Raw genomic sequence first — 13,162 nt, 5'->3', positions numbered from 1 at the left:
ACAAACTTGCTCAGACCTTTTTTCATAGAGGTACTTGTAAATATTTATACAGAGATAATTCTTTACATAGCTAATGTCGAATAAATGTTGAAAATATTTTGATAGTGCAACTTTTCCAATGAGAGCCTTATTCTTATTACAGTAATGTATAGAGATACAGGGCAACACAGGCATCCTGGTTCAGTAAAGATGTCGTTATATGCATATGCATTACCATGTCTATATCGAAATAGCCTTGGAACGTTTATATGGAATGGCTATCAGCTGCAGGTCCAATTTTCTCCTTACACTGACCCCAAATTTCTCAGACATATCCACTGACTCTGCACTTGCCCCTCCAGGAAGCACCCAGTCAAAGTGGTAGAGTAGGTTTGCCAAGACAATCTCCACGGTCGACATGGCAAACAATATCCCAGGGCATTGCCTTCGCCCAGCCCCGAAAGGAGTGAATTCAAAATGCGTCCCATAATATTCGACATTGCTGTTCTCAAACCTCTCCAGCTTGAACTCTTTGGGGTTGTCCCAATATTTGGGATCCCGAGAAATTGCAAAGACATTAACAAAGATATTAGTGCCTTTAGGCATGTCATAGCCCATGATTTCACAGTCCTCTCTCGTCTCTCTAGGGACGAGCGGAGCCGGAGGATGCAACCTTAACACCTCCTTGATGACCATCTGCATGTATTGGAGCTCACTGAGGTCGGTACTTTTGATGACATGTCGACCTTGGCCTAGCACTTCCCGGACTTCTTGTTGTGCTTTAGCCATTGCTTCAGGGTTGTTCAATAGCTCTGACATAGCCCACTCCACTGCAGTTCCGGTGGTCCCAGTAGCAGCTCCAAATATGTCCTGTAAACAACGATGGGTATTTACGATTTATATTGTAAAGAGAAAAATATTAAGTTGAAACAAAATATGTCCTATGGGATGAACCACTGTGTATGTTTAAAGGCAAACATAAATCGTTTCACCTACAAAAGTACCAGTAGTACTCTGCGTGCCAAGAATCTGATGATGCATATGACGTATATAGTATATAAAATTGTAAATTGCTTCATGGCATGACATGGTCCATCTACCCTATATCTTTTATGTCCTTATATTAGTTGAGCCCATGTGTTGAAAAATGATTGAAGTCAACATCAAAATTTTCAACGAAATCCTCAACCAATAAAATTATTGTAGATTCTTGAGGAAAAAGTACTCACAAAAATGACGACTCCGATAATCTCTGAAGTTAGAGGGAAGGTCAACGAGTCATCTTCCTGCAGCCTGAGTAGTACATCCAGTAGGTCCTCATCATTGGTGCTGCGGGCATGGCCACCGGCAGCTCGCGCAGCCTTGCGCCCCTCGATGATCTCAGTGATGATGTGCTGGATACGGCCATAGCTCCTCCTCATAAGGCGCTCACCATTGCTGAGCAACCGCACCAGCCACGATGACGGGAAAAGGTCCACGAGGCAGAAGCTGCCCAAAAGCTCGTTCACCTTGCTTAGCTCGTGGAGGTACTCATCCTGCCGTGTGAACTTGCCGCCGAAAACTGCCCGTGTCACAACATTGCTGCTGAGTGTTGCCATCTTCGCGCTCACATTTACGGTAGCACCGGCGGTGGCCATGGAATGGAGGAGGTTACCTACCTCGTTGGCCTTGATGCCCTCCATACACTGGTGGAAAAAGGGCCTTTGGTCGCGGTTCGCAACTGCCATTAGTCGCGGTTGCACAACCGCGACAGACCGGGCGCGACTAAAGGCCCCCCCCTTTAGTCGCGGTTGCTTAAGAACCGCGACTAAAGGCCCGTCCACGTGGGCGCCAGGTGGCCGTCGGGGCGGAGGACCTTTAGTCGCGGTTCTTCTGGCCAACCGCGACTAAAGGCCGCCGCAGGTTTAGGGTTTTAGCCCCCCCCTAAACCTGTTTTCTGTTTAATTTGTATTGTTTTATTTTTTTTGTGCTTTATTTTAATTTTGAAGGAGTTTCATATATTCTACGGTACTACATACATGCATATGAATGTACAATTTCAAATAAATTTGAAATTAGAACCAAAAAGAATTCAAGAGGAATATACAATATATATTCAATATCATCGGATGACCATATACAATTTTGAACAAGTTTCCATACATGATTTAATGCATATAAAGTTCTACGTCCTCGTAATAGTGTTCTCCTTTAGGATGGAGGACTTCCCTGCTGAACCATCCAGCTAGTTCCTCTTGAAGTGGTCGGAAGCGAGCTTCTGGACTAAGCATCCACCGGAGGTTATTCCTCTGAGCATTGGTATCACTCGGAACCCGCTCAGAGGTGTATCTCCGGATCATCTCACAGACATAGTATCCACATAGATTGGTCTCCGGTGGCTGAATATCCCCAGCATTCTTAGCCTTTAACATTTTGAATTCTAGCTCTTTTTTGAATTCACCGACCTTTGTATCTACGAACCGTCTTCAAACCCTACGAGGCAAAGAAAATTAAATGAACAAGAGAGTTATTAATTAGTTACTTGATATTAGGAAATGAACGAAATTTATCCACATAGATTGGCCTGCCGGTTGCACCGTCGACAACCTCGATGGTGCATGTTTCTCCTTGTTTCATCGTCTTGGTTGCGCCACGCTTTGACGACGTACTCGATTGTTTCGACGATCCGGCCGAGGGCTAAAATAAGAAAGAGTCGCGCGCGTTAGTACACACATATTTATTCAAATCAGTTAGTTTGTATCACCAGAGGCTCAATGTATATATATACCTCGGCGCCGGAGGTGGTTGCTACTTCCATTTGAAGATCGTCGTTTATCGACGTTTGTTCGGCATCATCTTGCTGACGGCGCCCTTCATCTTCACCGTCAAGGTTCAGATAAGAAGAGATATCATCTTCTTCTTCTCCGGTCGGCACATATAGAATATCGCCGTTTATGATGCCGAACATATGTGCTTCACCGTCCGGATCATAGTTGTCCATAATCGGGTCAGCTCTATCGTCCGCCATTATGTCAGTCCTGAAAACATGTAGTAAAAACAAATTAATTAAGTGAAGAAGGGGGGCGGTGGCGGTGGCGGTGGCGAAAGGGCGGTGGCAAAAGGAGGGGGCGAGGAAGGGGTGGGAGAGGGTGTCGCGGTAGAGCGCGAGACGGGGCGGCAGACGACGGCGTCACGGAGAGGGGAGGCGAGGACAACACATTTATAACCCTCGCCGTCCCCTCTCGATCCCTAAAAAAACACCCACGATAAGCAAACATATTATAATCTTCTGACATGTCTGTCTTGTCCTCCACTCCCACGATGTTTCTTTTCCCTGAAAGAACAATGTGGCGCTTTGGATCATCGCATGATGTACTGATCGTTTTCTTATCTTTCCGTTTCCTCGGTTTGCTACTCATGTCCTTCACATAGAAAACCTGAGCGACATCTTTCGCTAGGACGAATGGTTCGTCAAGGTAACCAAGATTGTTGAAATCCACCATTGTCATTCCGTATTGCTGGTCCACCTTTACCCCACCTCCTGTTAGCTTGAACCATTTGCACCGGAACAAAGGGACCTTAAAGGAGGGTCCATAGTCAAGTTCCCATATCTCCTCTATGTAACCATAATATGTGACCTTTTGCCCATTCTCGGTTGCTGCATCAAAGCGGACACCACTGTTTTGGTTGGTGCTCTTTTTATCTTGGGCGATCATGTAAAATGTATTCCCATTTATCTCGTACCCTTGGAAAGTCGTTATAGTCGAAGATGGTGTCTTGGCCAACATGTACAGCTGATCTACAACATCATTGTCATTCATTAAATGTTTTTTCAACCAACTGCCGAAAGTCTCCATGTGGGCCTTCCTAATCCAGGATTCAGGCTTCCCCGGGTTGTCCGAGCGTAAAATATTCTTGTGTTTCTCAAAGTACGGAGCCACCAAGCTGGAATTGGTCAGTACAGTGTGGTGTGCTTCAGTCAGAGAATGGCCGTCCATACATATCGTTGATTTCCTTCCGATCGTGCCTTTTCCACTTAGTCTCCCCTCGTGCCGCAATCGAGGAAGACCAATCGGCTTAAGGTCAGGAACAAAGTCAACACAAAACTCAATTACCTCCTCATTTCCATAGCCCTTGGCGATGCTTCCTTCTGGCCTAGCACGGTTACGAACATATTTCTTTAATACTCCCATGAACCTCTCGAAGGGGAACATATTGTGTAGAAATACAGGACCGAGAACGAAAATCTCTTCGACTAGGTGAACCAGGAGGTGCGTCATAATATTGAAGAAGGATGGCGGGAACACCAACTCGAAACTGACAAGACATTGGATCACATCGTTCTGTAACCGTGGTAGAACTTCTGGATTGATTACCTTCTGAGAGATTGCATTGAGGAATGCACATAGCTTCACAATGGCTACTCGAACATTTTCCGGCAGGAGCCCCCTCAAAGCAACCGGAAGCAATTGCGTCATAATCACGTGGCAGTCGTGAGACTTCAGGTTTTGGAACTTTTTCTCCGCCATGTTTATTATTCCCTTTATATTGGACGAGAATCCAGACGGGACCTTCATACTGCTCAGGCATTCAAAAAAGATGACCTTCTCTTCTTTGGTCAGAGCGTAGCTGGCACGACCTTGAAACCATTCCGGATGCCGGTCATCAGGGTCTTTCAAACGTTGCTGGTCCTGCCGTGCTTCCTTTGTATCATTTGTCTTCCCATACACGCCCAAGAAGCTTAGGCGGTTCACGCAAATATTCTTCGTAACGTGCATCACGTCGATTGCAGAGCGGACATCTAGGACTTTCCAATATTCTAGCTCCCAGAATATAGATTTCTTCTTCCACATGGCTGCGTGCCCGTCAGCTCCCTTCGGAACTGATTGTCCGCCAGGACCCTTTCCAAAGATGACATTCAAATCCTTAACCATATCAAATACCTCAGCACCAGTGCGTTCCGCAGGCTTCGGCCGGTGATCTGCCTTGCCGTTGTAATGCTTGCCTTTCTTTCTTACTGGATGAATTTTCGGAAGAAATCGACGATGCCCAAGGTACACGTTCTTCTTACAATTTGGCAAATGTACACTTTCAGTCTCATGTAAGCAGTGCGTGCATGCATTGTATCCCTTATTTGACAGTCCCGAAAGGTTACTAAGAGCAGGCCAATCGTTGATGGTTACGAAAAGCAACGCTCGTAGGTCAAATTCCTCTTGTTTGTGCTCATCCCACACACGGACACCACCCCACAGCTGTAAAAGTTCATCAACTAATGGCCTTAGGTACACATCGATGTCGTTGCCGGGTTGCTTCGGACCTTGGATGAGCACTGGCATCATAATGAACTTCCTCTTCATGCACAACCAAGGAGGAAGGTTGTAGATGCATAGAGTCACGGGCCAAGTGCTATGGCTGGAGCTCTGCTCGCCAAAAGGATTCATGCCATCCGTACTTAGAGCAAATCTTATGTTCCTTGCGTCAGCTGCAAAATCTTTGAACCATCTGTCGATCTTTCTCCATTGCGTTCCATCTGCGGTGTGTCTCAACTCCCCGTCCGACTTACGGTCCTCTTTGTGCCATCGCAACAACTTGGCATGCTCTTTGTTCCTGAACAGACGTTTCAACCGTGGTATTATAGGAGCATACCACATCACCTTGGCGGGAACCCTCTTCCTGGGTTTCTGGCCCTCAACATCGTCACCAGGGTCATCGCCTCTGATCTTATAACGCAATGCAGTGCATACCGGGCATTTATTCAAATTCTCGTATTCACCGCGGTAGAGGATGCAGTCGTTGATGCATGCATGTATCTTCAGAACCTCTAAACCTAGAGGGCAGACAACCTTCTTTGCTTCGTACGTACTGGCGGGCAACTCGTTATCCTTTGGAAACATATTCTTCAACATTTTCAGCAAGTTTTCAAATGCCGAGTCAGCTACACCTGCCTCTGCCTTCCATTTCAGCAAATCCAGTGTGCAGCCCAGCTTTTTCAGACCATCATCGCATCCGGGGTACAGCGCCTTTCTGTGATCCTCTAACATGCGATCCAAATTCTCCCTCTCCTTTTCAGTTTCGCAGTGTCTCCGTGCATCAGCAATGGTCCGACCAAGATCATCAACGGGATCATCACGTGCCTCTTCTTCACCTTCCCCTTCACCTTCAGCATCCTCCATGAAAGTATCACCGAAATGAGCAAGATAGCTTTCATCGATGAAATCATCCCCTTCTTCATCTTCTTCCATTATAACCCCTCTTTCTCCATGCTTGGTCCAACAATTATAGCTTGGCATGAAACCGTGCCGAAGCAGATGCATGTGAACATCTCTTGAGGAAGAGTAACCCTTCTGATTCTTACAGATAACACATGGACAGATAACAAAACCCCCCTGCTTGTTCGCATTAGCCACTACGAGGAAATCTTTCAAACCCGTAGTGAACTCGCCGGAGAGTCGGTTACCGTACATCCATTGCCGATTCATCTGCATTATTATAATATAAAATATATAATTAACCATCATGCATTTGTTAAACTAACTAGCTACAAACAATATAAATTAAACAATGAACTGCACACATGCATATTTTATCAATGACACACATGCATGAAAGGTTCAAATTGCTAACCGCGATCGAGGAGGAAAAAATAAATGAGGAACCTCAAGTGTGGCTCCAACACTTCATATCATGTTTGTTTCACCCTCTTAGGGTATTTCATCAAACACCTTGTGTGCATAAGAGGAACCAAAAGCAAACCTACACCCCCTTGTGAAGCTTGTGAAGAGAAGTGGCACCAAATGGCTAAGTGAGTGTGCTGAACTGGTATATATAGGGGAGGAGCTTTAGTCGCGGTTGGCCTGGACAACCGCGACTAAAGGCCTTTGCGCACCTTTAGTCGCGGTTGGCCTGGCCAACCGCGACTAAAGCCCCTCACGTGCACCAGCTGGCCACCGAGCGCCCTGGGCCCAGGCCTTTGGTCGCGGTTCGTCTGCCGAACCGCGACTAAAGACCTCATTAGTCGCGGTTCCTACAGTTTCGCGACTAATGGGGCTGGACGGAAGTCTCTTTTTCTACCAGTGATACGCCTCACCTGCTTGGCCACGATGCAGATCTTGCGCATCTGGCGCCACCTATCCCCGTAGGGGCCGAAGATGATGCCCATACCGCCACAGCCCATGATATCCTGCAATGGACTGCGGGGCCGGCTTGCGAAGTCAAGGTCGTTGGTCTTCATAACCAGTGCCGCTGCCTCAGCGCTGGAGACGATTACTGTTGGGACCTCACCTAGCCTGAGATACATCAGTGGCCCATGCTGGAGAGACATCTTCATCATCCTGCGGTGTGGGAGGTCGCCAACGATGTGGTGGAGGCTTCCGATGATCGGGAGAGTCCACGGCCCGGGAGGGAGTTGCTTCTTCTTGGGGTTTCTCTTGCTGCCAAAGAATACGAGAAACCAGAGGGCTAGTACCGTGGATATGCCTATGAAATACAAGCTTAACCAGCCCTCCATCTCCATGGCCAGCAGCTTGGAAGTGCAGTGATAAGATAACCAATCTGTTGGCTTCTTGCTGCTTGGAGAGACCTAGAATATATAGACCGCAAGAAAAAGAATATACATCGACAAATAAATTACTGGACTCCTTCTTGGACGCGTTGTTCTTGGAGAACCTTTTTTGCAGTCCTTGTGTGGTCTCTGGTGGTGGTAGTTCCTCCTACTTTGCTGATCCGTTCGGCATTTTTCTTTTCTTTTTTCTTTTGGCTGTGTGCATCCTTCATGTCTCGACTAGCTCTTGACATTATGTTGTTGTAGAGGCCGGGTGTAATTAATATCCACTTGATACTAATATATTCCCATTATCGAAAAAAAATTACTGGACATTTTCATCGGCCTATTTACGGTGGCATTTCATCTGTAAAATCTAGTCCCACAAGAAGATTGGGAGGGAATTCAGACTTGGTACCACGATATAAGGGGTTCTCTCTAACACCTCCTTGGAACATATGAGACCATACAACAATGCGTGCAAGTACTCACTCACCTCACCACGGCACACCGAAGAGTGTGCGCTTTAGTTCGCTGTGTGGAAAGGAAAATCAATTATTAAGATTATGAGTCACTAACGGCACAATAATATCAAGTGTTTCTTATTGGGAAACACTTCTTATCAGAAGTCTGATAAGAAAGATTTGTCGGAAGGCTCCTATGCCGTTGATTCTTCTCTAATCCGAGGGTCGATACATGTCTAAACAATTGTCTGACCCGTCAATTAAACACACAAATTTACCCATCCCGAGTAAATCTCGCCCGTTCCCCCGTCCCAACCATCTCACCATGCACGCGCGAGTAAATCTTGCCAGCCTGACCCCGTCTCGCATCTCGGAGTGCCACCGATCCCCAGCCCTAGCCGCGTCGCTGTTGCCTCCCTAGGCCGCCGCCGCTCCCGCTCTCCCGCGCCGCTGCCTCCCTGGCCGCCACGCCTCCTCCCTCCCTCACCACAAACCTCCCGCAGCGCCCCGATCCCATCTCGCGCCCCAGGCCGCCGCCGCTCCCGCTCTCCCGCGCTGCTGCCTCCCTGGCCGCCCCGAGCCTCCTTCCTCCCGAACCCTAAAAACCCTCCCGATCCCATCTCGCGCCGCCATCCTCCCCTGCTGCCATGTCGGCCCTCGGCACCTCTTCCTGCTCCAGCGCACACCCCAGCAACCCGTTCGACTCCTCCTACGGGTCCGAGCCCGATGAGCCCCGCGCCGCCGACATCCGCAACATCCACCTCTCCGATCACGTTCCCATCATACTCTCCCACGCCTCCGCCAACTACTATGCCTGGAAAACCTACTTCAATCTCCTCTTCCATGAGTACAACCTTTGTGATCACGTGGACGGTCTAGCCAACTTCTTTGCCGGCGCCCATGACGCCAACTGGCTCGCCATCGACGCCACCCTCATCCGGTGGTTCTTCCTCACCGTCTCTCCAGACATCTTCCACACCGTCGTTCGCGACGGGGACGATGCCTACACGGTGTGGACCAAGATCAATGGCCTCTTAACCGATAACAAGCTTCAACGGATTGTTTTCTTGCAGCAGGAATTTTTTGGGTGTCACCAGAACGACTCCACCATTGATGCTTTCTGTCTCCGGCTCAAGACCCTCTCCGACGAGCTCAACGACGTCGGGTTCAAGGTGGGCGACGAGCTTCTCCTCTCGACACTCACCGCCGGCCTCAACGAGGACTTCGGCAACGCCGCTTCCAACCTCACCCTCATGGCCAACCCTACTTACGAGCGGGCGGTGGCCTATCTTCGCCTTGAGAAGCGGCGGCTTAAGCACCTCCGCACCCGCGCCGTCCACACCGCGCTCGCCGCCGGCCTCTCCACCGGCGCCTCTTCACCACCCTCGGCGCCCCATCCTCCGGTCGTCCCGCATCCTACGCCGGCGCCGCAGCCGCCCCAACCGCCGCGTAATGGTGGGAACGGCGGCAACCGTCGCCGTGGTCGCGGCGGCCAACTCCAAGGCGGCGGCAAAGGAGGAGGCGGCGGCGGTCAGGCCCCCCATCAGCAGCCCCCGCCGCCCTGGGCCGGTGGCTATAACCCCTGGACGGGGGTCGTGCACGCATAAAGTATGCCCGTGCCGCGGCCCCCCGCCCCGGGCATCCTCGGCCCTCGCCCGAGTCCTCATCAGGCGCTCCTGGCCGCGCCCATCGGCGCCCACGGCGCCCCTCCTGTCGCGCCCTCCTACGGCACGTACGGCACCCCCGGCGCGTACGGCGCCCCCTACTACGACCCGGCCCTTCTAGCGGCCCTGCAGCAGCCGCCGCCCTACTCTGGTGGCGGTGGCGATTGGATTATGGATTCCGGTGCCACCGCTCATATGTCCGCTCATCCGGGTAACCTCTCCTCCGTCCATCCCACTTTCACTCCTTCCCGCATCATCATCGGTAATGGTGTCGGTCTTCCCATCTCTCATGTCGGTTCTGCACCTTTTCCCTCTAACTCTCGACCATTTTCTCTTAATAATGTCATTGTTTCTCCTCATCTTATTCAGAACTTAGTTTCCGTTCGTAATCTTTCTCGTGACAATTTTGTAACTGTGGAATTTGACGAAGTTGGCTTTTCCGTTAAGGACGCTCGCACCAGGATGATTCTTCACCGCTGTGACAGTCTCGGCGACCTCTACCCAGTTCAGTCATCATCATCTCCGGGTGGTCCTCGAGCTTTTTCCGCCGGCGTCGATCTTTGGCATGCTCGTCTCGGGCATCCCAGCACTTCTTCACTTCGTCAAATAATGAGAGGATTTTCCTTTTCATGTAATAAAACGGCCGCTCACTCCTCTGAAGCCTGCCGGTTAGGCAAACATGTTCGTCTTCCTTTTAGTTCCTCTTCCACAGTTGCATCTTTTCCGTTTGAATTGATTCATAGCGATGTATGGACATCTCCAATTCCTAGTAATTCTGGTTATCTTTATTATCTTGTTATACTGGATGACTACTCTCACTTTGTGTGGACATTTCCTCTTCGTAGGAAATCCGATGTTGCCGCCACTCTCATTGCATTTTATGCTTATGTCTCCACACAGTTTGGGCGGCCCATACTCGCACTTCAGACTGATAACGGGAAAGAATTCGACAATCTCACCATCCGCCATCTTCTTTCCTCCCATGGCACCATGTTTCGTATCACGTGTCCATACACCTCCCAGTAGAATGGCCGTGCCGAGCGTATCCTACGCACCCTCAATGAGTGTGTGCGTACCCTTCTTTTTCATGCCTACATGCCTTCTCGGTTTTGGCCCGATGCCCTCGCTACCGCCACCCTCCTCCTTAACCTTCGGCCATGCCGTCCGCGCTGGAACTATGCGCCTCATCATCTCTTATATGGCACTCCTCCCTCCTACGATGGTCTCCGAATTTTCGGTTGCCGTTGCTACCCCAACACCACCGCCACCACACCTCATAAACACGCTCCTCGTTCCGTTCCATGTGTCTTCCTTGGTTACCCGGCCAACACTAAGGGTTATCGCTGATATGACCCCGTGTCTCACCGTGTCATCACCTCCCGGCATGTGTACTTTGATGAGCTTGTTTTTCCCTTTGCACAGGAACAGGTGGTGCCGTCTTCCCCTCCCGTGGCGGGGTCTCCTCCGCGCCGCCGCCCGCTGCTGGCCTTGGGTGCAACGGCCACCCCGCCCGTGGCGCCCCTCTCCGGATCGGGGCCCTCTGCGGCCCCCTCCTCCGGCTCGGCGCCCTCGTCGCCTGGAGCCGCCACTACGTCGCCCCGGTCCCCCGACATGCATGCTGGGCCGCATGATGGGCCGCCGGCTGGACCGGCCTGCACTGGCGTGGCCTCCCCTGGCGCGTCGACCTCGCCTCGGTCGCCAGCGCCGACTCCGCCTCGGTCGCCCGCACAGACCCTGCCTCGGTCGCCTCCTGGCGCGATCGTGGCCCTGGTGTCGCCTGGCTCTCCCGATGCCGCGGCCTCGTCTTCCGATCGGTCCGCCTCTCCCGTCGACGCTGTGGAGGCCACCGCCTCTCCCGTGGCTGCCACGGTCTCGCCGCCACCCGCGGCTGCTCCGCCGGCTGGCCCCGTCACCCGCTCGCGCACTGGTGTTTTTCGCCCGAGCTCCCGTTATGCGGATGACTACGTCTGCACCGCCTCAACATCCGCTCCTTCCCCGCTGCCGTCCTCGGTTCGGGCTGCTCTTCGCGACCCGCTTTGGATGGCCGCCATGCAGGAGGAGTTTGACGCTTTGCAGCGGAACCGGACTTGGCAGCTTGTTCCCCGTCCCCGGCACGCTAATGTGATCACCGGGAAGTGGGTTTTCAAACACAAGCTTCGTCCCGACGGCACTCTTGATCGTTACAAGGCGTGTTGGGTTGTTCATGGTTTCCGGCAACGCGCCGGTGTGGACTTCACCGACACCTTCGCTCCGGTTGTTAAGCCCGGGATGATCCGCACTGTCTTACAGTTGGCGGTCTCTCGTGCCTGGCCGGTTCATCAGATGGACGTCTCCAACACCTTCCTCCATGGTCATCTTGAGGAGCAGGTCTTCTGTCAGCAGCCCACGGGGTTTGTTGATCCGGCGTGTCCTGATCATGTGTGTCTGCTCTCACGCTCATTATATGGGCTCAAGCAGGCTCCTTGTGCCTGGTACCAGCGCATCGCAGCGTTCCTTCACCAACTCGGCTTCCGCTGTACACGCTCCGATGCTTCGCTGTTTGTTTTTCACCAGGGCACCGACACGGCGTATTTGCTGCTCTATGTTGACGACATCATCCTGACAGCATGCACTTCTGAGCTCCTTCGCCGGCTTACTGATCGTCTCCGTGCTGAGTTTGCTATTAAGGACTTGGGTCCGTTGCACTACTTCCTCGGTGTTGAGGTGGTGCGTCGTCCTGATGGATTCTTTCTTCATCAACAGAAGTACGCTCATGAGCTTCTCGACCGTGCTGGCATGCTTAATTGCAAACCGGCCGCCACTCCTGTCGACACGAAGGCCAAGCTCTCTGCTACTGATGGTACTCCTGCTACAGATGCAAGCTTCTACCGGTCCATTGTTGGCGCTCTTCAGTACCTTACTCTGACTCGACCAGAGCTTCAGTACGCGGTTCAGCAGGTCTGTCTCCATATGCATGCCCCTCGAGACGTTCACTGGACTGCCGTTAAGCGGATTCTTCGCTACATCCGCGGTGCTATGGATCTCGGTCTTACTCTGCGCGCCTCTACTGCCACTGATCTGGTCGCCTACTCCGACGCCGACTGGGCTGGCTGCCCGGATACCCGTCGATCTACTTCGGGTTACTGCATATTCCTTGGACCATCCCTGGTGTCGTGGTCGTCCAAGCGCCAGCCCACTGTTTCGCGGTCTAGCGCTGAGGCTGAGTACCGCGCTGTGGCCAACGTTGTTGCTGAGTGTTCCTGGCTTCGTCAGCTTCTTCACGAGCTCTCGTGTCCTGTTGATAAGGCCACCGTCGTCTACTGTGACAACGTCTCCGCCGTCTACCTCTCCGCCAACCCGGTTCATCATCGTCGCACCAAGCACATTGAGCTTGATATCCATTTTGTTCGGGATCAGGTGGCTCTTGGCCATGTTTGTGTTCTACACATTCCCACCTCCCAACAATTTGCTGACATCATGACCAAAGGCTTGCCTACGACGTCTTTCGAGGAATTCCGGTCCAGTCTCTGCGTCAGCAATGGTGTCGCTTCGACTGC

The 13,162-nt window shown here is 51.5% G+C and overlaps 1 protein-coding gene across 1 annotated transcript; it reads right to left on the bottom strand.

Annotated features, from left to right (window-relative positions):
• Positions 1 to 219: 219 nt before the first annotated feature.
• LOC119358539 (premnaspirodiene oxygenase-like) lies at positions 220 to 7,465 on the bottom strand. The gene is made up of 5 exons (XM_037625031.1): positions 7,226 to 7,465; positions 7,039 to 7,138; positions 5,778 to 5,785; positions 1,209 to 1,655; positions 220 to 849 (listed from the first exon to the last, which is right to left on the bottom strand). Exons 1-5 carry the CDS (start codon positions 7,463 to 7,465, stop codon positions 220 to 222), a joined length of 1,425 nt encoding a protein of 474 aa, XP_037480928.1.
• Positions 7,466 to 13,162: the final 5,697 nt, after the last annotated feature.

Source organism: Triticum dicoccoides, chromosome 2A (assembly GCF_002162155.2).
Source record: "Triticum dicoccoides isolate Atlit2015 ecotype Zavitan chromosome 2A, WEW_v2.0, whole genome shotgun sequence".
Classification (NCBI taxonomy): Eukaryota; Viridiplantae; Streptophyta; class Magnoliopsida; order Poales; family Poaceae; genus Triticum; species Triticum dicoccoides.
Note: the sequence above shows the minus strand (reverse complement) of the source record. Positions and strands in the feature narration are given on the sequence as shown.